The sequence below is a fragment of the Oncorhynchus mykiss genome, chromosome 5 (genome assembly GCF_057628025.1).
Source record: "Oncorhynchus mykiss isolate SJ-2025 chromosome 5, ASM5762802v1, whole genome shotgun sequence".
Taxonomy (NCBI): Eukaryota; Metazoa; Chordata; class Actinopteri; order Salmoniformes; family Salmonidae; genus Oncorhynchus; species Oncorhynchus mykiss.
Window position 1 is genome coordinate 72,603,426 of NC_143026.1, and position 20,061 is coordinate 72,623,486.

The 20,061-nt window shown below is 41.6% G+C and overlaps 3 protein-coding genes across 13 annotated transcripts; 2 read left to right on the forward strand and 1 right to left on the reverse strand.

The window, feature by feature from the left end:
• Nucleotides 1-16: 16 nt before the first annotated feature.
• On the reverse strand, nt 17-11,671 carry LOC110524468 (kininogen). 5 transcript variants are annotated; one of them, XM_036978277.2, is made up of 8 exons: nt 11,520-11,671; nt 2,505-2,829; nt 2,242-2,358; nt 2,068-2,146; nt 1,686-1,858; nt 990-1,100; nt 677-775; nt 17-528 (listed from the first exon to the last, which is right to left on the reverse strand). In XM_036978277.2, the coding sequence occupies exons 2-8, from the start codon at nt 2,712-2,714 to the stop codon at nt 196-198; spliced, it is 1,122 nt and encodes a 373-aa protein (XP_036834172.1). In that variant the 5' UTR covers nt 2,715-2,829; nt 11,520-11,671; the 3' UTR covers nt 17-195. The 5 variants fall into 5 exon arrangements, with proteins under 5 accessions (XP_036834172.1, XP_021459820.2, XP_021459819.2 ...); XM_021604145.3 differs by lacking the exon at nt 11,520-11,671 and adding an exon at nt 10,992-11,174; XM_021604144.3 differs by lacking the exon at nt 11,520-11,671 and adding an exon at nt 9,183-9,401.
• On the forward strand, nt 3,556-7,189 carry lamp3 (lysosome-associated membrane glycoprotein 3-like). Of its 4 annotated transcripts, XM_090233560.1 has the most exons (8): nt 3,559-3,669; nt 3,840-3,893; nt 3,989-4,164; nt 4,529-4,752; nt 5,033-5,158; nt 5,467-5,521; nt 5,642-5,815; nt 6,702-7,187. In XM_090233560.1, exons 3-8 carry the CDS (start codon nt 4,095-4,097, stop codon nt 6,842-6,844), a joined length of 792 nt encoding a protein of 263 aa, XP_090089686.1. In that variant the 5' UTR covers nt 3,559-3,669; nt 3,840-3,893; nt 3,989-4,094; the 3' UTR covers nt 6,845-7,187.
• Nucleotides 10,343-20,018, forward strand: LOC110524466 (methylcrotonoyl-CoA carboxylase subunit alpha, mitochondrial). Of its 4 annotated transcripts, XM_036978270.2 has the most exons (19): nt 10,343-10,708; nt 11,355-11,398; nt 11,541-11,680; nt 11,773-11,868; nt 11,998-12,119; nt 12,555-12,702; nt 12,799-12,920; nt 13,012-13,123; nt 13,313-13,394; nt 13,606-13,733; nt 13,948-14,131; nt 15,620-15,729; nt 15,822-16,038; nt 16,160-16,246; nt 16,758-16,807; nt 16,905-17,042; nt 17,140-17,244; nt 17,617-17,688; nt 17,836-20,018. In XM_036978270.2, the coding sequence occupies exons 1-19, from the start codon at nt 10,656-10,658 to the stop codon at nt 17,947-17,949; spliced, it is 2,124 nt and encodes a 707-aa protein (XP_036834165.2). In that variant the 5' UTR covers nt 10,343-10,655; the 3' UTR covers nt 17,950-20,018. The 4 variants fall into 4 exon arrangements, 1 of the variants encoding a protein (XP_036834165.2); XR_016496280.1 differs by lacking the exon at nt 16,758-16,807 and having other exon boundaries at nt 10,346-10,708; XR_016496281.1 differs by lacking the exon at nt 16,758-16,807 and having other exon boundaries at nt 10,408-10,552.
• The last annotated feature ends 43 nt before the right edge of the window (nt 20,019-20,061 follow it).

Genomic DNA, 20,061 nt, shown 5'->3' on the forward strand with positions numbered 1-20,061 from the left:
ACAACACCCAGCACAATTTCGTACATTTAGTTATTTTTAGTATCAAATTGCCAAACAGTTAATATGTACTTTGACAAATTTGAGGAAATGCAAAAGTGAGATTGAACTGCATTGTCAAAAAGAGAATAAAATGATTATTTTTTATTTCAAATCAGCAGGTGTGCTTATGATACAAATGCATTATACAGCATTCACTTATTTTTTCCCCAGCAAGTCTAAATCACTAAAGCACCCCTCTACCACTGTTGGGGGTGTTGTGCTTTTCTCCTGTGCAGGGCTGGGGATTGTTAGAGGGACAAACTGCGTCCAGGGCTTGGAGGGGCAGTGGAAAGGGCTCTCTGCAGTAGTGGTGGGGGGCATGGCTGGCTCTGGGTCTCTGCTAGCTGTGGTGACAGCAGTCAGGCTGAGCTCCTGAGACTCCTCTAAAGACTCCTCTTTGGCTGAAGCAGTTGAGGCTGGAGTTGCTTTGGCAAAATTGTTGAAGTTCCTCAAGGGAGACCATCCAGGAGGCCTTCTTCTAAAGACTTCCTGTGAATGGAAAAATGTTCCTGGTCAAAATCCTCCATTTAGTACAAATTTCCAAAATATATAGCTACACATCACTACCCTATTAATGTATCATATTTTCTGAGCATCATTGATATGCTATAGTAGTATAGTGTGCAGAATGTCTCACAAAATTCTGAAGGGGACCTGGTGCACATTCCACATTTGCTTCTGCAGTCTCATGTCTCCAAGGTGCCACATCTACTGTAGAATTGCAGTGAGCAAGTTCCTAGAGAGACGGTACACAGGATGGCAGGGACAAGCATTCATGATACATAGCATTACAATGAAATGTTATGATACCACATTGAATGGTATGGGTTTAGTTCTCTCCAAAAAGTATAACTATTTAATTTCCTTTCAGAAGTATTACAACAGCAGAATCATATTATATATACTGTAGCCTATTCAACAAAAATACTATGAGCTCCATTGTGGTTTACCACATCTTCAGCATCTGGATGACATTCATCGTTCAGCTCTTTGTGGTCCGCTTTGGAGCAATTGCTTTTCCTCATATCGAACATCAGTCTATACCTGAAACCAGCAACCACCTAAGAGGAGCATGTGAAAGAAGTTACTCAAAGACATTAGTTTGAGCCGCCCTCCCCCCAGTGGATTCTGGAATGACACTCCTAACGCAAACAAGTACAGTGCAGTCCAAGGGTCACACCCATAGAGGTAAATATAGCCACACCACACCCACTAATTCCAGAGCCAAGGAGATGATTTGGAATATTTCCATTGGAAGGGATGAGCAAAGACACAACTTAAATTATATTTTTTCAAAAGTAGATAACTTTAAAAGATTTGTGTTGTTGGTAACTGTTGTAGGGCCTAACACCCCTGATCCCAACTGGTCACTCGGTTACCTGATTCACACTTTAGGGCTAGAACTGTACCGTACTGGCTCTGATCTTCTCTTTTCACATGGTCCTTTCCAGTATGGTTCCAGCAGCTATCGTAGATGCGTAACCAGATCAGCCCTGGCCTAGTTCAGCTCAGTTTGGCCCTACAGTGTGAATCAGGTTTGAATTGAACAAGGTATTTAGAGTCTTGCTCAACTTTCCACCAGGTGGCGTAGTCAACTAGCCTTTGTAGCGTTCAATAACTCAGAGTGAGATTTGAAACTGATTTACCTGTCTCGTAGCAAAACCAACACTGTTCAGGACGAAGTGATGGCTGGAGTCCGAATCTGCATTGAACCTGGTGATGGAGTATGTCACAGGAGCCTTTAGGTCCTCACTGTCCACATCAATCTCCCTAGGACACCCCAGACATGTGGAGCGTTCAGCAACAACAGGGGCCTCCACTGGAGAACAGAGAGGGTTGTCAGTATAGAAATTCATTTTAACCACACATTTTTTGGTGATTCTAATCTAAATCAACAAATATAAATATTCCTCTACATGAGTCAATCTTTGGTTGACATTTATCTGGTTGTCTGGAAAAACTCTAAGTATAAATAGACTTGTATGTGGTCTTTGGCTTGTCCTACTTTGTGTGAAGTGAAAAACTAACCAACTGGGTCACAGAAAACTGCCAGGACCTCTTTATCTGTCTCTGACATGTGGACTGTTGCATTACAAGGGCTTGGCACCTGATAAATAAACAGAACAATACATTTTTTTATTGTTATTTAAAAATCAGATTGCACAGAGATGTCATCTAATAGCAATGTACCAGGTAAGTTACCTGGTTCCCAGTTGAGAGGTAGTCACAGTCTCTCCAGACTTTGTTTCCCCCTGCTGGACAGTCAGTGACCCTGCCATTGAATTCCACAAAGTACTGAGTGCCTGAGTCACTCTGAGCCTACAAGAGAGGAAAGCAATAAATACTGTGACTGTGTAGTAATGTTCGTATTTTCTCTTCATCAATACAATGAACTCAAGATGTATGCAAAAAGGACTGGATAAATAACTCAATATAAATAACAATGTTCTCAATATGTCACCTACCGTTGAGGCCTCCAGAATCTGGTAGAGTGCTAGTTGATTTCCATAAGGAAGCTTCTCATTGTACTTGACAAGGGCCAAGTCCACAGCTGCCTCCACGTCTTTGTCATCACAGAACACAAGGACCTGCTCTGGCTCAAGCTCCTGCCTCTGTCCCAGAGCCCAAAGCTGGAGAGAGATCACCAGCACACATAGCCTCACTCCCAGCTTCATAACAAAGACATGTATGTCCCAGGACCGGAGAGAAGGAAATGTGAGACCAGATCTCGTTCCTTACTGGACTCCTACCTCTGAAATGATTGACTGTAGTCTATTCGCCTACACAGACCTGTTCAAATAAAATGAGACAGTGCACAATCAGAAAGGCATCCAGGCAGTCCCAGTGACAACAGAGTAAATGTTTACTTATCTGCTGTCACCACCATGCCTGCATTCTTTGAAAAATCTATATCTGTCTCTGAGTTGTGGAGAGTTTATGGCATGCAAGAACAATGATGGACATGTTATAAATCATATTATCCTTCTACAGTCACTTGTTGTGACACCAGTTTGTTTTCTTTACCCATCTCAAAATATCTATCAAGGAGTCAAGTGCCTGGGGAGGGTTTATTGTCCTGTCTCCTCTATAATTTATGGAATAAAACCTTGAACGTCTCTGTGAATGTGCTGGTCAAATGAAACATCACAAATTCATTTCCTGTAATAAATAGCCACTTCATGACTTTATCAAAACCTTTTGGTCTAACGAAAACAAATGTTTTATCTCTAAAGTAAACATACATATTACTTTAGTATTAGTGTGTGTCAGAAGGTAATACAATAGTAGAATAATAGTAGTCCGTGTTATTAAGATGTAAATGGAAGGCAATAGGACAACCTCTCTCCCATTATAAAGTACTTGGATGGGTGAACATGACCCTTTCCAAAAATGCTGGTCAGTTTGTCAATCCAAAATGAATTCTGACTTGCATTGACACATTGCTGCAGTGGTGTGTATTTTAGGAGATACTTTGTCCCTCCCTACCTTTGACCCTAAATGCATTCAATGCCTGCTAACACACAGTTTGATTTCCCCAGCAGCGCAGCCATTCCCAGAATCCCACCAGAGCTCCGATGCAATAAACATGAACCAATCATAGAATCAATGTATAAAGGCATCATGGTCCAGGTATGATACAAATACAATCTTTGATAAACCAATAGAAAAAAATGTTCCTCATATTTTCAATTTAGAGGCTAAAGCCTGTAACTCGGGATTAATTCAAACAAGTAATTGTCATAGAAACTGCTCAATCAACATGTCCTTTGAACCAACCTACTTTAACGCTATCTTTTTAGATAAAGAGTTGAGTAGACACAAATAACAAGATATCTGACCTGCAACAGCACACGGTAAAGTTAGTCACATCATATAGGGTATATCAGCCATTTAAAGATAGCTCATAAATCATTTAAAAAGAAAACCCTCTTTGCCCCTCCCCCTGAAGGCACTCATCTCTTGAACAAGGCGTTTTGGTCGTCTGGAGATGAATTCACCATATCACACCTCATACATTTGGTCACAACACAAAAATTCTCAACTGAACACAGAAGATGACAGACAAAGTCAGAAACAACATGCATCGTGAAACAATACTTTTTCTACTGGTTGCGATCATAATGGGTGAGTTGCATGCACCTCTATCTAATAATGTCTAATAATGTCTAATCTATTCGGTGGTAGTGGTAGTCTGATATAAGTTGATACTGCAGGCCATTTGAATCTGAATTTGATTCTGAGTTAATGTTAGAAAAGAGTGGAAGTGTACTCTTAAAAAGTCTAAATCATTGCAGGTAAAATTGCATGACATTTTACAGACATAATCATGGCTACTTCAACACGTTTTTACAATTATTTATTTAATTTTATTGTAAAAAATAAGATGAACCTAAGGGGGATCTGTAATTGTGCATGTGAATGTTGCCCCGGGTTTATGGTTTCTGTAAACTGTTTCACTTCACACTTCACACACTATACCGCTTCACAGGAAACAGCCTTATGACTGCTGCATTGGACCAGACCATCATCACCACAAATGAGTCTGGCCTAAACAACTCTGAGCCCACCGAGCAATCAAGCCTCCCAGAGAAGCCTGTTCTTCAGCCCAAAGAGACTGCTCCTGTCACCGGAAACTATGTGCTGAATGATACCGCAGGCAAGCCATGCATCAAGGTCTCCATGGGAGTGGAGTACATAGTTATTGAGAAGAAGGTAGGGACAATCACTTTCTCAGCACTTTTTGTTTGTGTTTCAGCACTTCTTTATCAGGGGTGAGACATCATGTGGTTTGTCACCTAAGTCGTGAAAAAAAAAACGGCCATTCTCATACACATTACTATGTTTGGTCATGAGTTCGGCCATACACTCATTATGATACTATATTATTAAGTAGCTCTAAATCTATAACAAGAATTACTTGTTCCTACATCATCACTTGTTTGCTATTGCTTTTGTCCTTTTCCAATCCAGTGGTATGTTGATCCTTTTTCAGAAAGCTTCCTATTTCAACTTAGACCCTTCCACCACCCTCGCAACGGGTAGATGTGGTCAAAAAGAGGCTGTTCTTTCCCTGGCTATTGTAGGAGAGGGAGGCTATCTGGATCTCACCTTTGAAAAGGTACAAATTCAGAAACTTCCATCTTCTCATGCCACACATGATGTCTAATGCACATGACCAGATCACCTTATAACTGGAAAAAAAAAATCCTCTCCGACTCTGAGATGATAACTAAGAATAATCACAGGTTGACCACAACTGTTCCATATAACGATCATAAGCAGAGCAATACATTATATCTATATATGGCTCTGAGCAGAAGCAAACTCATTCAAATGCATTTGCATGATGATTTGCATGTTTGGCTTTTAATAAAAACAATGATTTATTTATGTAATGCACATCATTAACTATTTTTCCTCCCACAGGAAGGGAACATATCCTATGTGTCAAAGGTCAGAGCTAATTTGGCACCAAGCAAAGGTGAGTTGACCAACATGATCTCACAAGTAGACACATGATTTGAAAAAAAATGCATGGATATTTTTCAACTGATTTTTCATTGTTAGAAAAACAAGGCTGAGCATATTCTTTCCCCATTAGGAAATAAAAACTATCCTGGGGTGATAGAACATGAAAAGCTGTTCCCAACTGCCGCTGACCACAGCCTCAAGTGTAATTCTCAGACCGAGTTTCATCTGGCTGAAAACCTTAGAGTGAAGCTTGGGCCTCTTCAGTTCCAAGCCTTCAAACTCACCAATGGGAAGTTTGGAGAGGGTATGTCGATTTTTACATTTTGCGGACCTTTTCATTCATGATTTACAAAAGCCTTCTGTTTATTATTTTTCTGTAGGCATATTTATGGTATAATGCTCTTTTAAATGTAATATTGTAAAGGTAATGTTTTACTGTTTTGGCCCCTCAAAAACAATTATCCAAGTGTTAAGCTCCAGATTAAATAATATTGTAAAATGTAACAGAATCAGTCAAAACAAAATCAATACTGTGCTTCTATTTTTACATTACATTTACTTTACAAAGTTTTAAAAAACTTGCAAAAAAAGTTAACCACATCTCGGGGTCATTTTGAAGTTCTGGCTCTAAAACATTTTGCTGATATATATTTTTTAAATGATATAGGAAGGGAAAACTCCATAACATAGGCAGTAAATCTCCTGTATTTATCTTACATCTAAGACATGTGTCAGTTATCTTATTATCAAGTAAATGCAGTCTATGTGGAGTAAAATATGTGTTGTTCAATATATTGAATTGCATCTGTCTATGTTTGGTTGCCATTAAGTAGCTCTGAAAGATTTCAAGCAAGTCATCCCAGTCTACTGGGTCATAGTTACAGCCTAGGTCTCTTTCTGTCTCATTTGCATGTTAGGTTATTATAAGTAGGTCAGTTATTATTCTGTGTATTATATGTCAGTGAGATCAGACCTCAAGTTGACCAAGAACTATGAATACGATTTTCGGGTAGTGATTCCTTTGGAGTATTAGGGAAATGGTATTTTGTCTTTTCTTTGAACCAGTATTTAAGAAGCTAGTTTCAGGAAGCTCATGCTGGTCTTTGAGTTGTTGAAATTGCAGGATTTTTTTTCCCTTTCAAGTTTCATAAACAATATATATATTTTTTGTCCCCCCTATGGCATTTCAGAGGTTGAGTGCTGGGCTGACTTCAACAAGAGGATCTTCCCCATCATTATTGGTGCCACGGTTGTGGGACTACTCCTGATTGCTGTCCTGACCTTCCTGATCATCTGGAACAACCGTAGACAAGCTGGCTATGACAGGATCTGAGAAGACTTCATGCAAACATAATATGAATGCTTTTTATAGACATGTTTTGTGTTTCCTAGATGCTTTTTAGTATTTTTATCCATGACTCAATATGAACCTTTTTATTGTTTTTTTAAAATATTTAATTCTGTTTGCAAAGAAAATAGAAATAATATTATTACAGTAAAAAAATATGTGAATGTGGTTAATACTTCTAGGAAAACACTCTGTAAGTTTACAATCATAATCAGCCAATATGGTCAGCAAATTTAATCATGATACATGCTAATTATATTTTTTGGGGGAAATTATATTTTGTTTAAAGAGTGCTCATATTCCCTTATTAAAAGTGTGGCTTTATCCAGCACGATTGAAATTCATTATTTTCAAGTTCACATATAAGTATAGATTTCTTGCATGCTTTATTATAAAAAAAAAAGCTAATTAAAGCTCAAATATACTGACTGAGATAAAGGCACTGGGTTATGAGCTAAATTGTTTGCTAAATGAACAAATTAAGTAGGCAGTAGCATGTGTAACAGTATAATTTTTAACCCGTCCCCTCGCCCATACCCGGGCGCGAACCCGGGACCTTCTGCACACATCAACAACTGACGCCTACGAAGCGTCGTTACCCATCGCTCCACAAAAGCCGCGGCTCTTGCAGAGCAAGGGGAACTACTACTTCAAGGTCTCAGAGCAAGTGACGTCACTGATTGAAAGGCTATTTAGCGCCCACGCTAACTAAGCTAGCCGTTTCACATCCGTTACACTCACCCCCCCTTTTGACCTTCCTCCTTTTTCCGCAGCAACCAGTAATCCGGGTCAACAGCATCAATGTAACAGTTCAAATTTAGACCGTCCCCTCGCCCATACCCGGGCGCGAACTAGGGACCTTCTGCACACATCAACAGTCACCCTCGAAGCATCGTTACCCATCGCGCCACAAAAGCCGCGGCCCTTGCAGAGCAAGGGGAACTACTACTTCAAGGTCTCAGAGCAAGTGACGTCACTGATTGAAACGCTACTTAGCGCCCACGCTAACTGTTTCACATCCGTTACACTCACCCCCCTTTTGACCTTCCTCCTTTTTCCGCAGCAACCAGTAATCCGGGTCACGGCACCAATGTAACAGTATAATTTTTAACCCGTCCCCTCGCCCATACCCGGGCGCGAACCAGGGACCTTCTGCACACATCAACAACTGACGCCTACGAAGCGTCGTTACCCATCGCTCCACAAAAGCCGCGGCTCTTGCAGAGCAAGGGGAACTACTACTTCAAGGTCTCAGAGCAAGTGACGTCACTGATTGAAACGCTATTTAGCGCCCACGCTAACTAAGCTAGCCGTTTCACATCCGTTACACATGGTGCATATGTAACCGATGTGAAATGGCTAGTAGTTAGCGGTGGTGCGCGCTAATAGTGTTTCAATCGGGTGACGTCACTCGCTCTGAGACCTGAAGTAGTTGTTCCCCTTGCTCTGCAAGGGCCGTGGCTTTTGTGGCGTGATGGTTAACGATGCTTCGTGGGTGTCAGTTGTTGATGTGTACAGAGGGTCCCTGGTTCAAGCCCAGGTAGGGGAGAGGAACGGAAGCCATAGTGACATATGCCTCACTGCGCAGATGTCACTGATTGGGTGGGCCTGGCTCCCCTGTGGGTAGGCCTGGGCCAACCAAGCCCACCCCTACCTACGTGGCTGTTCTGCAAAATGGTGGAAATTATGTCTGGAACCTCTCAAAAAAATGTACTTCCAAAGTGTCAACACTGTGACCTCTCCTTATTGGATCACCACGCCCCAAGATTAGCTATTATATTGTAACTTTACAATATTCTTTACAATATTGAAAAGATAGCCGATTTACTGCTCTAACAATGGAAAAATACATGTCCTCAAAGATGGAAGTCAGGCGGGAGGAGGCTAGATCAGGTGGGATAATTTTAGTCAATGAGGGCAGATATGCATGTGACCAACAGACCATAGAGATAGAAGACTCATCTTTGAATCTGTACCATTAAAGGTGTCTGTGACAGCACGTGTAGTGCCATTGAGGCTTTCTCCGTTTTAAATTAGGTAATTTCCTTCATCAACATTAGCTGATTGCCCCCAACTAATAGGAACCCCCACCCAGTTGACTACTTTAAAATGGTGCAAGCCCTAAACGGTAATGTCCATTTTAAAACGGGTTATATCCATGATGAGTTCTCTATCTATGTATAACAACAGGCGCGACTCTGATATAAAGTATAATTGATTAAATGCCCCGTGCGTCCACTTATATCAGTACATGAGTAACAACCTAACCATTACGAAACTTCTATTATATCAAATAAGCCTCACGTAGTAAATTAGCAATTACTTTTTTTAGTTGACCAGATTCTATCTGTGGCACTACAGTGGTAAACTTGATTACCAACAACGACGAGACGGCCTACAAGGAGGAGGTGAGGACCCTCGGAGTTTGATGTCAGGAAAATAACCTAAAACTCAATGTCAACAAAACAAAGAAGATGATCGTGGACTTCAGGAAACAGCAGAGGGAGCACCCCACCATCCACGGGACAGTAGTGAAGAGGGTGGAAAGTTTTAAGTTCCTCGGCGTACACATCACGGACAAACTGAAATGGTCCACCCACCCAGACAGCATGGTGAAGAAGGCGCAACAGCGCCTCTTCAACCTCAGGAGGCTGAAGAAATTTGGCTTGTCACCAAAAACACTAACAAACCTATTACAGATGCACAATCGAAAGCATCCTGTCGGGCTGTATCACCGCCTGGTACGGCAACTGCCCCGCCCATAACCGTAAGGCTCTCCAGAGGGTAGTGAGGTCTGCACAACGCATCACCAGGGGCAAACTACCTGCCCTCCAGGACACCTACACCACCCGATGTCACAGGAAGGCCAAAAAGAGCATCAAGGACAACAACCACCCGAGCCCTGCCTGTTCACCCCGCTATCATCCAGAAGGCGAGTTCAGTACAGGTGCATTAAAGTGGGGACCGAGACTGAAAAACAGCTTCTATCTCAAGGCCATCAAACTGTTAAACAGCCATCACCAACATTGAGTTGCTGCTGCCAACATACTGACTCAAATCTCTAGCCACTTTAATAATTTAATTAATTAATTAAATTATTGGATGTAATACATGTATCACTAGCCACTTTAAACAATGCCACTTTATATAATGGTTACATACCCTACATTACTCATCCCATATGTATAAACTGTACTCTATACCATCTACTGCATCTTGCCTATGACATTCGGCCATCGCTCATTCATATATTTTTATGTACTTATTCCTATTAATTCCTTTACACTTGTGTTAATAAGGTAATTGTTGTGAAATTGTTAGATTACTTGTTAAATATTACTGCATGGTCGGAACTAGAAGCACAAGCATTTCGCTACACTCGCATTAACTTCTGCTAATCATGTGCATGTGACCAATAAAATGTTGCTTTGATTTGGTAAAACGTCTTGCTTTGCCTCTTCCTCTCTGCCCCGCCTCTGTCTCGGCATTTTCTATTGGTTGATCATCCTATGCGTCCACAAGAGAGAAGCACGCAGCAAATTGAATTTAGTCGTTTACGTCACATTGTAGCGATTTTCACCAAACTAAGCATGTTTCGGCCTATAGTTTCATATAATACCATTTCCACCGATCAACTTTAGTTGATAATACGTATTGTAAAGTGCAGTATCTTAACCAGCTACATATTAAATGGTAAATCGAAATAATATATATTTGAAAGGCAAACGCTTATTTTCTTATTCAGCTAACGCGTTAGCCAGCTACTGACTGTTTAGACTGCAAACGTTAACTTCACATGGCTTCTGTCCTGAATGTTCAAACCCTACAGGGTTTAAGAATATTTCAACAGTAAGTCGATAATGCTTGTCATATGTTGTGTTATGTTTACGATAACTGCATGTTAGCTATTTTGAATGAATAAACTGCTAAGATTAGAAGATGTCGATAGTTTTCTGTCAAGACAGTTGGCTAGCTAGCTAGTCAGCAAACCCAACGCGCAAGATTGTAGCTAGTTTGCTTCTTGACGCTAGCTAACGTTAGTGTTAAAATGGTTAAACAACCCTAGCACACGTTAGCCAAAACGATTAAGCCATATGTTGTGTGTGTCAACATGGCTAACTAGACTACTTACCTTTCTTAAAAATTATCCACCGATTCTGGTTAAATAAAGGTAGCTGGCTGGCTAACTTAGCATACCAGCTAGGTAGTTAACCAGTTGAATGGTTAAATGTTTTGTTTCCAAAGCGATGGGCAGTTAATTTAATGCATTTAGCTCTATATCAACTAGTTATCATCTTTGAGCAATGATCATTATGAATACGAGTGTTAGCCAGCTGTGGACAAACAAACTACTCTTTAGTACATGGGCATACAGTTGGCATGCCCTTGAAAGCCATTCATTGATGTAAACAGCTGTAACAACGTGCTCTCTTTAAATGACCTTTTCAACCATCAAGGTCTGTGTCCTGCAATGTTCTATATTATCTCATCTTAGGAAATTGATATGGACCAAAGGATTTGTGCGGTTTGCCTCAATTGGTAAGTAACATGGAGCAATATTGAATATCTCTTTGTGAAGTTATTAATCGCCATGTAGATTGAACTGCAGAGGAAGCATTGGAGTTGTCTCAATTAGTATGCTTTACATCATCACTCTTACCTCAGGTCTCTTTCCCTCTAGGGCAAGGCAGGATAGAAAAAGTCCTCATTGCCAACAGAGGAGAAATCGCCTGCCGTGTGATGCGAACAGCAAAGAAGATGGGTGTGCGCTCTGTGGCAGTATACAGTGATGCAGATCGTCATTCCATGCATGTGGCCATGGTATGTCAAGGCTAAAGGTTGAAACTTTGACCCCTCTGTCAGTATATGTTTGTAGATGCAGCTGTATTTATGGGGCTTCTCATGTTTCTTAGGCAGATGAGGCCTATAACATTGGGCCAGCCGCATCCCAGCAGAGTTACTTGTCCATGGAGAAAGTCATGGAGGTTGCCAAGAGATCTGGATCACATGTATGTTGTCAAGTGCAGTATTGTATTTACAGTACTCATTCATTATGGCAATCCCCAGTTTCTCAAAGTCGCAATTCAGACTATATCTGACGAATACGTTTATGTTTATGAATGGTGTTTTTGTTATAGGCTGTCCACCCAGGATATGGCTTCCTGTCAGAGAACACAGAGTTTGCTGAGGCATGCAAACAGGAGGGTATCATCTTTATTGGCCCTCCATCATCTGCTATCAGAGACATGGGTATCAAAAGGTATAGTTAAAGGTAGACTCAGCGATATGACATAGATGCAGAAAGTAAACGGCATAGTGGGTCAATTTCCTCAACAACTAAGAGTGTTGAAGCGCGAGGCACAACATCTCTGCTGTGTTGGTGCCATGGCTACCATGCTGTAACAGTGTGAAGCAAACCTGTGAACATGCGCAGATACTGTGTGACTGTGTTGCATCTCAATATCTGCGGGGCTGCTTGTGGGAACTTTATTTTGCTGTATCTACCTTTTAAATGACAGTGTGTCCCCTAGGATATTTTGTAGCAGCAGTTGTGAAGTTAGTGAGGGGGATGTGGTGGGCGTGGCCAATGAATGACTTCTCTTTAAAGTCACTCTTCAGTGTTGTATGTTGTAAGTCTGATTTGAATACTAGTTATTCAAAAGTTACATCTTAGAAATCTATTTATTTTTCCTAGTACATCAAAATACATAATGTCAGCTGCGGGTGTTCCTATCATCGAGGGTTACCACGGAGAGGACCAATCGGATGAGAAGCTCCAAGCTGAGGCTGTCAGGATAGGCTACCCAGTGATGATAAAGGCTGTGCGTGGCGGGGGTGGTAAAGTAAGTAAGATGCACACACAGAAAGGATTGTTTCATGGAATGATAGTGTTGTTGTTTGTGTCTTAAGGCTCCTACGGTTGTGATTGGTTTATCTAGGGAATGCGCATTGCACACACCGCTGAAGACTTCCATGAGCAGCTCGAGTCTGCGAGACGAGAGGCTCGCAAGTCCTTCAATGATGATGTCATGCTAGTGGAGAAATTTGTAGAGGACCCCAGGTATGTAGAAGACACTCTGTATCTATTTATGTTTAAGGTTCAGACTACACCCCTGTTTAGATGTTGTGACCGATCTTCCTTCACTCACCAGACATGTGGAGGTCCAGGTTTTTGGGGACCAGCATGGAAATGCTGTCTACCTGTTTGAGAGGGATTGCAGCGTGCAGAGAAGGCACCAGAAGATCATTGAGGAAGCACCAGGTGTAAGTGCTATGATACAGCTACCGCCATAATGTTGCTCTCAGCACCACAACATGTCTTGGTTTCCTGTGTGAATGGCTGTCTGCTGGATAGGAGGCTTGGTGCACTGTGTTTTGCACTTCCTAGTCTGTGTGACTGTATGTGTGTGTTAATGATTTGTAGTGTTTTTGTGTTTGCACCTGTGCTTGCAGCCTGGAATTAGCAAGGACGTGAGGCGGAAACTGGGTGAGGCAGCCGTAAGAGCAGCCAAAGCCGTCAACTATGTGGGAGCAGGTGAACAGAGAATTGACCTCAAACCTTACACAAATAATTAATATTGGCATGCTGGGATGCAGAGTCCTCAATTTCCATTGTCTTTTTTTGGGGCATTGAACACTCACCCACTAGAGGGTGTGAAAAAAATATTATGTTGTAACACCTGTTTGCTTTGCGCCATCCTGTGCACTGGTGTAACAACCACATGTATGTCCCTGTCTATATGCAGGCACTGTGGAGTTCATCATGGATGCACAGCACAACTTCTTCTTCATGGAGATGAACACGCGTCTGCAGGTGGAGCACCCTGTGTCTGAGATGATCACTGGTACTGACCTGGTGGAGTGGCAGCTCAGGGTAAGGCAGAAAGAGGGAGAGGAATGCCAACAGAACGGGGGTGTTGGGGACATTGTGTTGTAATATGTTGAGTGTATTTATTAGCTCTTTTAGAGGGCCTCATAATCTCACATAATCCCAGAGATGGCAGGATTTCAATCTGAATATAGATTTGGTTAACAATTTGTAAACGCACCACCCTGATGTTTGTGTACTCTTCTCACTTGTCTCTCAGGTGGCTGCAGGCGAGAGGCTGCCCCTCCTGCAGGAGGAGATAGAACTGATGGGCCATTCGTTTGAGGCCAGGATATACGCTGAGGACCCCAACAACGACTTCCTCCCTGGGGCAGGACCCCTCCTTCATCTGTCTACACCCCTGGCAGACGAGTGCACACGCATTGAGACAGGCGTCAGGGAAGGTACAGTACACCCAGTTCACCTGGACCTACTTACACCTATTTAACACAGCTGTCAGACAGTACTGTTGATATTAGAGGTCGACCGATTATGATTTTTCAACACTGATACCGATACCGATTATTGGAGGACCAAAAAAAGCAGATACCGATTAATCAGACAATATTGTCATTTTTATATATATATATTTGTAATAATGACAATTACAACAATACTCAATGGACACTTATTTTAACTTAATAAAATCTATTTAGTCTCAAATAAAAAATGAAACATGTTCAATTTGGTTTAAATAATGCAAAACATAGTGTTGGAGAAGGTAAAAGTGCAATGTGCCATGTAAAAAAGCTAACGTTTAAATTCCTTGCTCAGAACATGAGAACATATGAAAGCAAGTGGTTTAATATTCCCAGCTCTTCAATATTCCCAGTTAAGAAGTTTTAGGTTGTAGTTATTATAGGAATTATGACGCGTCGACTATTTCTCTCTATACCATTTGTATTTCATAAACCTTTGACTATTGGATGTTCTAATAGGCACTTTAGTATTGCCAGCCTAATCTCAGGAGTTGATAGGCTTGAAGTCATAAACAGCGCTGTGAAGAGCTGCTGGCAAACGCTCAGTCAGACGGCTCTATTGAATCATAGACTTAATTATAATATAACAAACACGGAAATACGAGCCGTTGGCCATTTAATATGGTCAAATCCGGAAACTATAATTTCAAAAACAAAACGTTTATTCTTTCAGTGAAATACAGAACCGTCCCGTATTTTATCGAATGGGCGGCCACCCTAAGTCTAAATATTGCTGTTACATTGAACAACCTTCAATGTTATGTCATAATTATGTAAAATTCTGGCAAATTAGTTCGCAACTAGCCAGGCGGCCCAAACTGTTGCATATACCCTGACTCTGCATGCAATGAACGCAAGAGAAGTGACACAATTTCCCTAGTTAATATTGCCTGCTAATGTTAATTTATTTTAACTAAAAATGCAGGTTTTAAAAATATATACTTCTGTGTATTGATTTTAAGAAAGGCATTGATGTTTATGGTTAGGTACAACAATTGTGCTTTTTTCGAGAATGCGCTTAAATCATTCTCCGTTTGGCGAAGTAGGCAGTGATTTGATGATAAATTAACAGGCACCGCATTGATTATATACAACGCAGGACAAGCTAGTTAACCTAGTAATATCATCAACCATGTGTAGTTAACTAGTGATTATGTGAAGATTGATTGTTTTTTATAAGAGAAGTTTAATGCTAGCTAGCAACTTACCTTGGCTCCTTGCTGCACACGCGTAACAGGTGGTCAGCCTGCCACGCAGTTTCCTCATGGAATGCAATGTAATCGGCGGCCAAAAATGCCAATTACCGATTGTTATGAAAACTTGAAATCAGCCCTAATTAATCGGCCATGCCGGTTAATCGGTCGAACTCTAGTTGATATATCCACATGATTATGTACCTGTCTGTGTTCTCAGGAGATGAAGTGTCAGCCCACTACGACCCCATGATCGCTAAACTGGTGGTGTGGGGAGAGGATCGCTCTGCTGCTCTGAGGAAGCTCAGATACTGCTTACGTCAGTACAACGTAAGAGTATTAACATTATACACATACTGGACACATCCCACTGCGTATTTCTGTTTTGTAACTGTTGATTGATTGACCACTGATCCCGGCAGATTGTAGGCCTCAACACCAATATTGACTTCCTGCTGAGTCTGTCTGGCCACCCAGAGTTTGAGGCGGGGAATGTGACCACCAGCTTCATCCCCCAGCACTATGAGCAGCTGTTCCCCAAGCCCAGCCCTCCCTCCAGGGCCACACTGTGTCAGGCTGCCCTGGGCCTGCTGCTCAGAGAGAGGGCCAGCACTCAAACCTTCAGAGACCAGTCCAACGGTGAGGAATAACAACACAGGCCTGTCTACAGATCGCTGAGAACTATACAACAACTGTCTGAAAAAGTGCTGTTGTCTGTTGGAGGATACCTTAAACTGTCTGTTATTTTCTCCTGTCGCAGATCCCTTCTCTCCTTTTGCCTCCAGTAATGGCAGGAGGGTGAACATCCTATATAGTAGGAATATGACGCTCCAGCTGGGTGAAACTAGTGAGTCCAAACCTCCTTCAATAGCTCAGAGGAAGCAGCCAGTAGACCTTGGTTTGATTGAAATGCTCTTCATTCAGTCTTATGTTGATGAGGAGCCCAGCCAGGCCTCCTAGACCTCATTCTTGTTTCTCCTAGACCTCACTAATGACATTGATTAGTGTGTCTGATTCCGTCCAGACTATAAGTGAACCCATCTTAATACCATCTCCTCACTATAATGAAACATTCAGCAGTCCTTATGGCAAAGTTAGTCTCTCTCATCCTCATGTTTCACTGTTGCTGAAAATATTGATTGAATACAGAGAAAAAAAGTACTTTAAGTACTTTTAATCTGCTTTTTGTTTACTTGTGACATGGAATTTGTCGTAAAAGTTATTCATATTTTCTGTCATACATAAAGTAATTTGAACAGGACCCATCATATGCATTTTTTATGAAGGCAAGTCTTCCATGAATCAAGTGGCAGAGAAAAAAGACTTAAAGTTCTGTGAAATGTTTTTTTTCTGTGCAGAAGTGGAATTAACGGTTACATATAATCCAGATGGGACCTACTCTATGGAGGTACATGTGCTGAGTGTTGTAAAAATGTCTAATGGAAAAGGTTGAACATACCCAAACATGATTTCCTGCGGCTGATGTGTTTTGTCTCCTTCCTCAGATTGGAGGGGAAGTGTTCCAGGTGTCAGGGGAGGTGGAGACAGAGGGACAGACATCATTCCTGCACTGCTCTGTGAACGGGGTGAAGTCCCGGCCCAAACTTGTCATCCTGGATAACACAGTACACCTCTTCTCTATGGTGAGTCCCCTCCTCTGGAACACATATTCTCCATATCAGGGTACCTTAGGTCCTCTAAGCCACCCTCTCCTCCAACCCACCCTCTCCTCCCCATCAGGAGGGTAGTGCAGAGGTGAGCATTCCAGTGCCCAAGTTCCTGGCTGGTGTGAGCACAGGAGCACAGGGAGGAGCTGTGGCACCCATGACTGGGACCATTGAGAAGGTAATAAATTACAGATTCTCTTCTCATTGCTGTCTCTCTCACCGCCATAATGTATCTGTCTATAAAAGCTGACCCAGCCACTCTGACTGATCTTTAATATGTTGCTGTGGGATGTGATTTCCTGCCAGATGGTCAGGCATGCTGATTCATGGGATATCTCTCATTAGCTCACTTAGCGGCTAATGTCGGAAAATTATTTAATCTATACCTCCTGTTGATGGTATGGTGTGAATCGTTCAGACGTGCCAATTGATAAATGTCAGTTGCAATGGAAAAACAGAATGTGGCCACACGGACTCTCTGTCCTAACATTAACAGGGCCATTTAGAATTGATAGGGAAGATCCTTAATATGATCTCATCTTTATTCCAGGTGCTGGTGAAGGCAGGAGACACCGTGCAGATGGGAGACTCCTTGATGGTGATGAATGCCATGAAAATGGAGGTGAGCTGACATTTCAGGCACTGGGAGGATTCCACTCCCAATACTACGCACACACATGGACTTTTCTAACTCTGTAGCCACCCACTTATCACTCACATTGTGCTCTAAATTAACTATGGGTCCTCAGACTATTCTCTCTTTCTGCAGCACGTCATCCGAGCACCCAAAGCTGGAGTCATCAAGAAGGTGTTTTTCAAGGATGGCTCCCAGGCCAACCGGCACGCAGCCCTGGTAGAGTTTGAGGAGGCCGCTGAGGAATAATCTAAATCTAATCCTCATGTGTGAATATTTATTTGTGAACTTTGAGACTAAGTTACTGTAGAAATCAAATGAGGCATTTTAAAATTAAACCAGAAGGGTTGATGCATTTTCTACAGGAGTAGCAAACTGCTGTACAATCCTAAGGGAACACACTACAGGTCCATGTGGATCACACTGTACAGTTGCCAGAAAATTGCCTTCATGTTTTGTGGCAGAAATGTGTCTATTTAACAATACTGGTATATTTGCGTAGGTTTTTTTTCTAATCCAAATTTTCTGATGGCTGTGTAGAAGTCTGGCTTTTGTACTATTCTCCTCTTGCAGTCGTTTGTGGTGTCAAAATGAAGGGTGATGTAAAAAAAAATCATCAGTGATTGGTTCTTCTCTAAGCAATCAGAATTTTCAAAATGCCACTTTACCATCAGTTTCTGGGCCCAATTAGATGGTCTAGAATGGATTTCTATTTGGGGAGTTATTCAGATCGACTCATTGTGGGGAAGGGCATGGCGTCGCATTTGGCCAAAGCAAGGAATTTGGGTAGCAAGGCAATTTTCTTCTAGCTTCAGTTTTGTACATGCTGCCACATCTTCTATAGCCTGGTCCCAGATCTGTTTGTACTCCTTGTCATGATATCACACTCAGGCTACATTTTAGTCTTGAAAATCCCAGACCTAGGGCAACATTGTGGGAGCCTAGCTACATCTTGTATGATTCAGATTCAATCCAGGATGTGAAATTACAGTAAGGGCTATTCACCGATAACTGCCTCCCCTTACAGGCGTACCTTGTATTGGTTACTTTAGTCCATAAAACTAATACCATGGAAGAGATGACCTATCATTAAACAACCAATTTGAGAGAAGGTTGGTGCTGAAATCAGTCAGGGTTATAAAGTGTTGAATCCCCCCAAGCACACACTCCTGACAACTTGTTTGTGGTAAGTTATGTCTGCTAACCTATGTGCTGTCATCCATTCAATAGTGAGCCTAATTGTTATTGATGTGTTGCCAAATCACATTTTTCTAAAATATCATTTCATAGAGAAACTCAATATCCTGTCTTTTTTTGTAGCTGTATAGAGGTATATTACTATTGTCATGATGTTGGCCTGGGGGATAGATTTATGACAGGGGGAAAGAGGTATTTATGATTGTTTCCTCTCTACCCTACATTTAAAAAACCTTTGGTTAACAGAGTAGGTGGGGCAAAATCAACTATATTCTGGTAATCCGAACAATTGAACATGTGCGGTGGTACTTAATGAATATGTCAGTTCGGTTGTCAGCAGACATTCTCAATGATAAGATGACAAACGACAGTGGAAAGTCAACACAGTTATCAGATTCACAAAATTGTAATGTGATTTTGGATTTTCATAAGATAGGGCTGCTCAATCAGTGGCCCGCCTCTGAAGGGACATGGGCTATAAAACACGCCCTCTTCTCCCTTCCTATATAAAGCCTTGACGACAACATAACTTCCTGTTCCATGTCAGAATGGTTCAGATAACTACAGAATGAAGCTAACATCAGCGTGAGCTTTGGTTGCGAATGGTATGAACTTTGAACTCTTATTCACTACAGAAGTGATACCTCCTAGCCGTTGAGTTAGCAACAGCAGCTGCAAACGCAGGTTAGGAAGGAACAGACAGAGTATCCCGTCTACCACACAACGTTACTACAACATCCAATTGACAACCAGAGACATTCGACAGAGGACTCGGTTTGGCAACACGGTCTTCCATCTACTACCAACCTACTGAAGCGCAGCTCAGAGTAAATATTTATTGCATTTTCCTTTTTCAAATGGGTGGTAATTTAGAATGCATAAGATACTGTATTTACGATAGCACAGCTTTTTCCTTTTGTTCCTCAGTCTCCCGCTCTTTCACTCAACCCATCCCCTTTTCCTTTGTGTAACAAGTTGTCATATCTGTTCCGCCCGCTAGGGACGTTTTCCTTTGACGTAATCAAGTTATGATTAATTGTATGTGAATTGTTAGATATTTTGTATTGCTGATTCAACTTGTTAGCCATGGTTCATGCAGATAAAATAATTTACAACTTTCAGATGAGACTGAATTGAGTTGACGATTGATATCGACTGCTATGG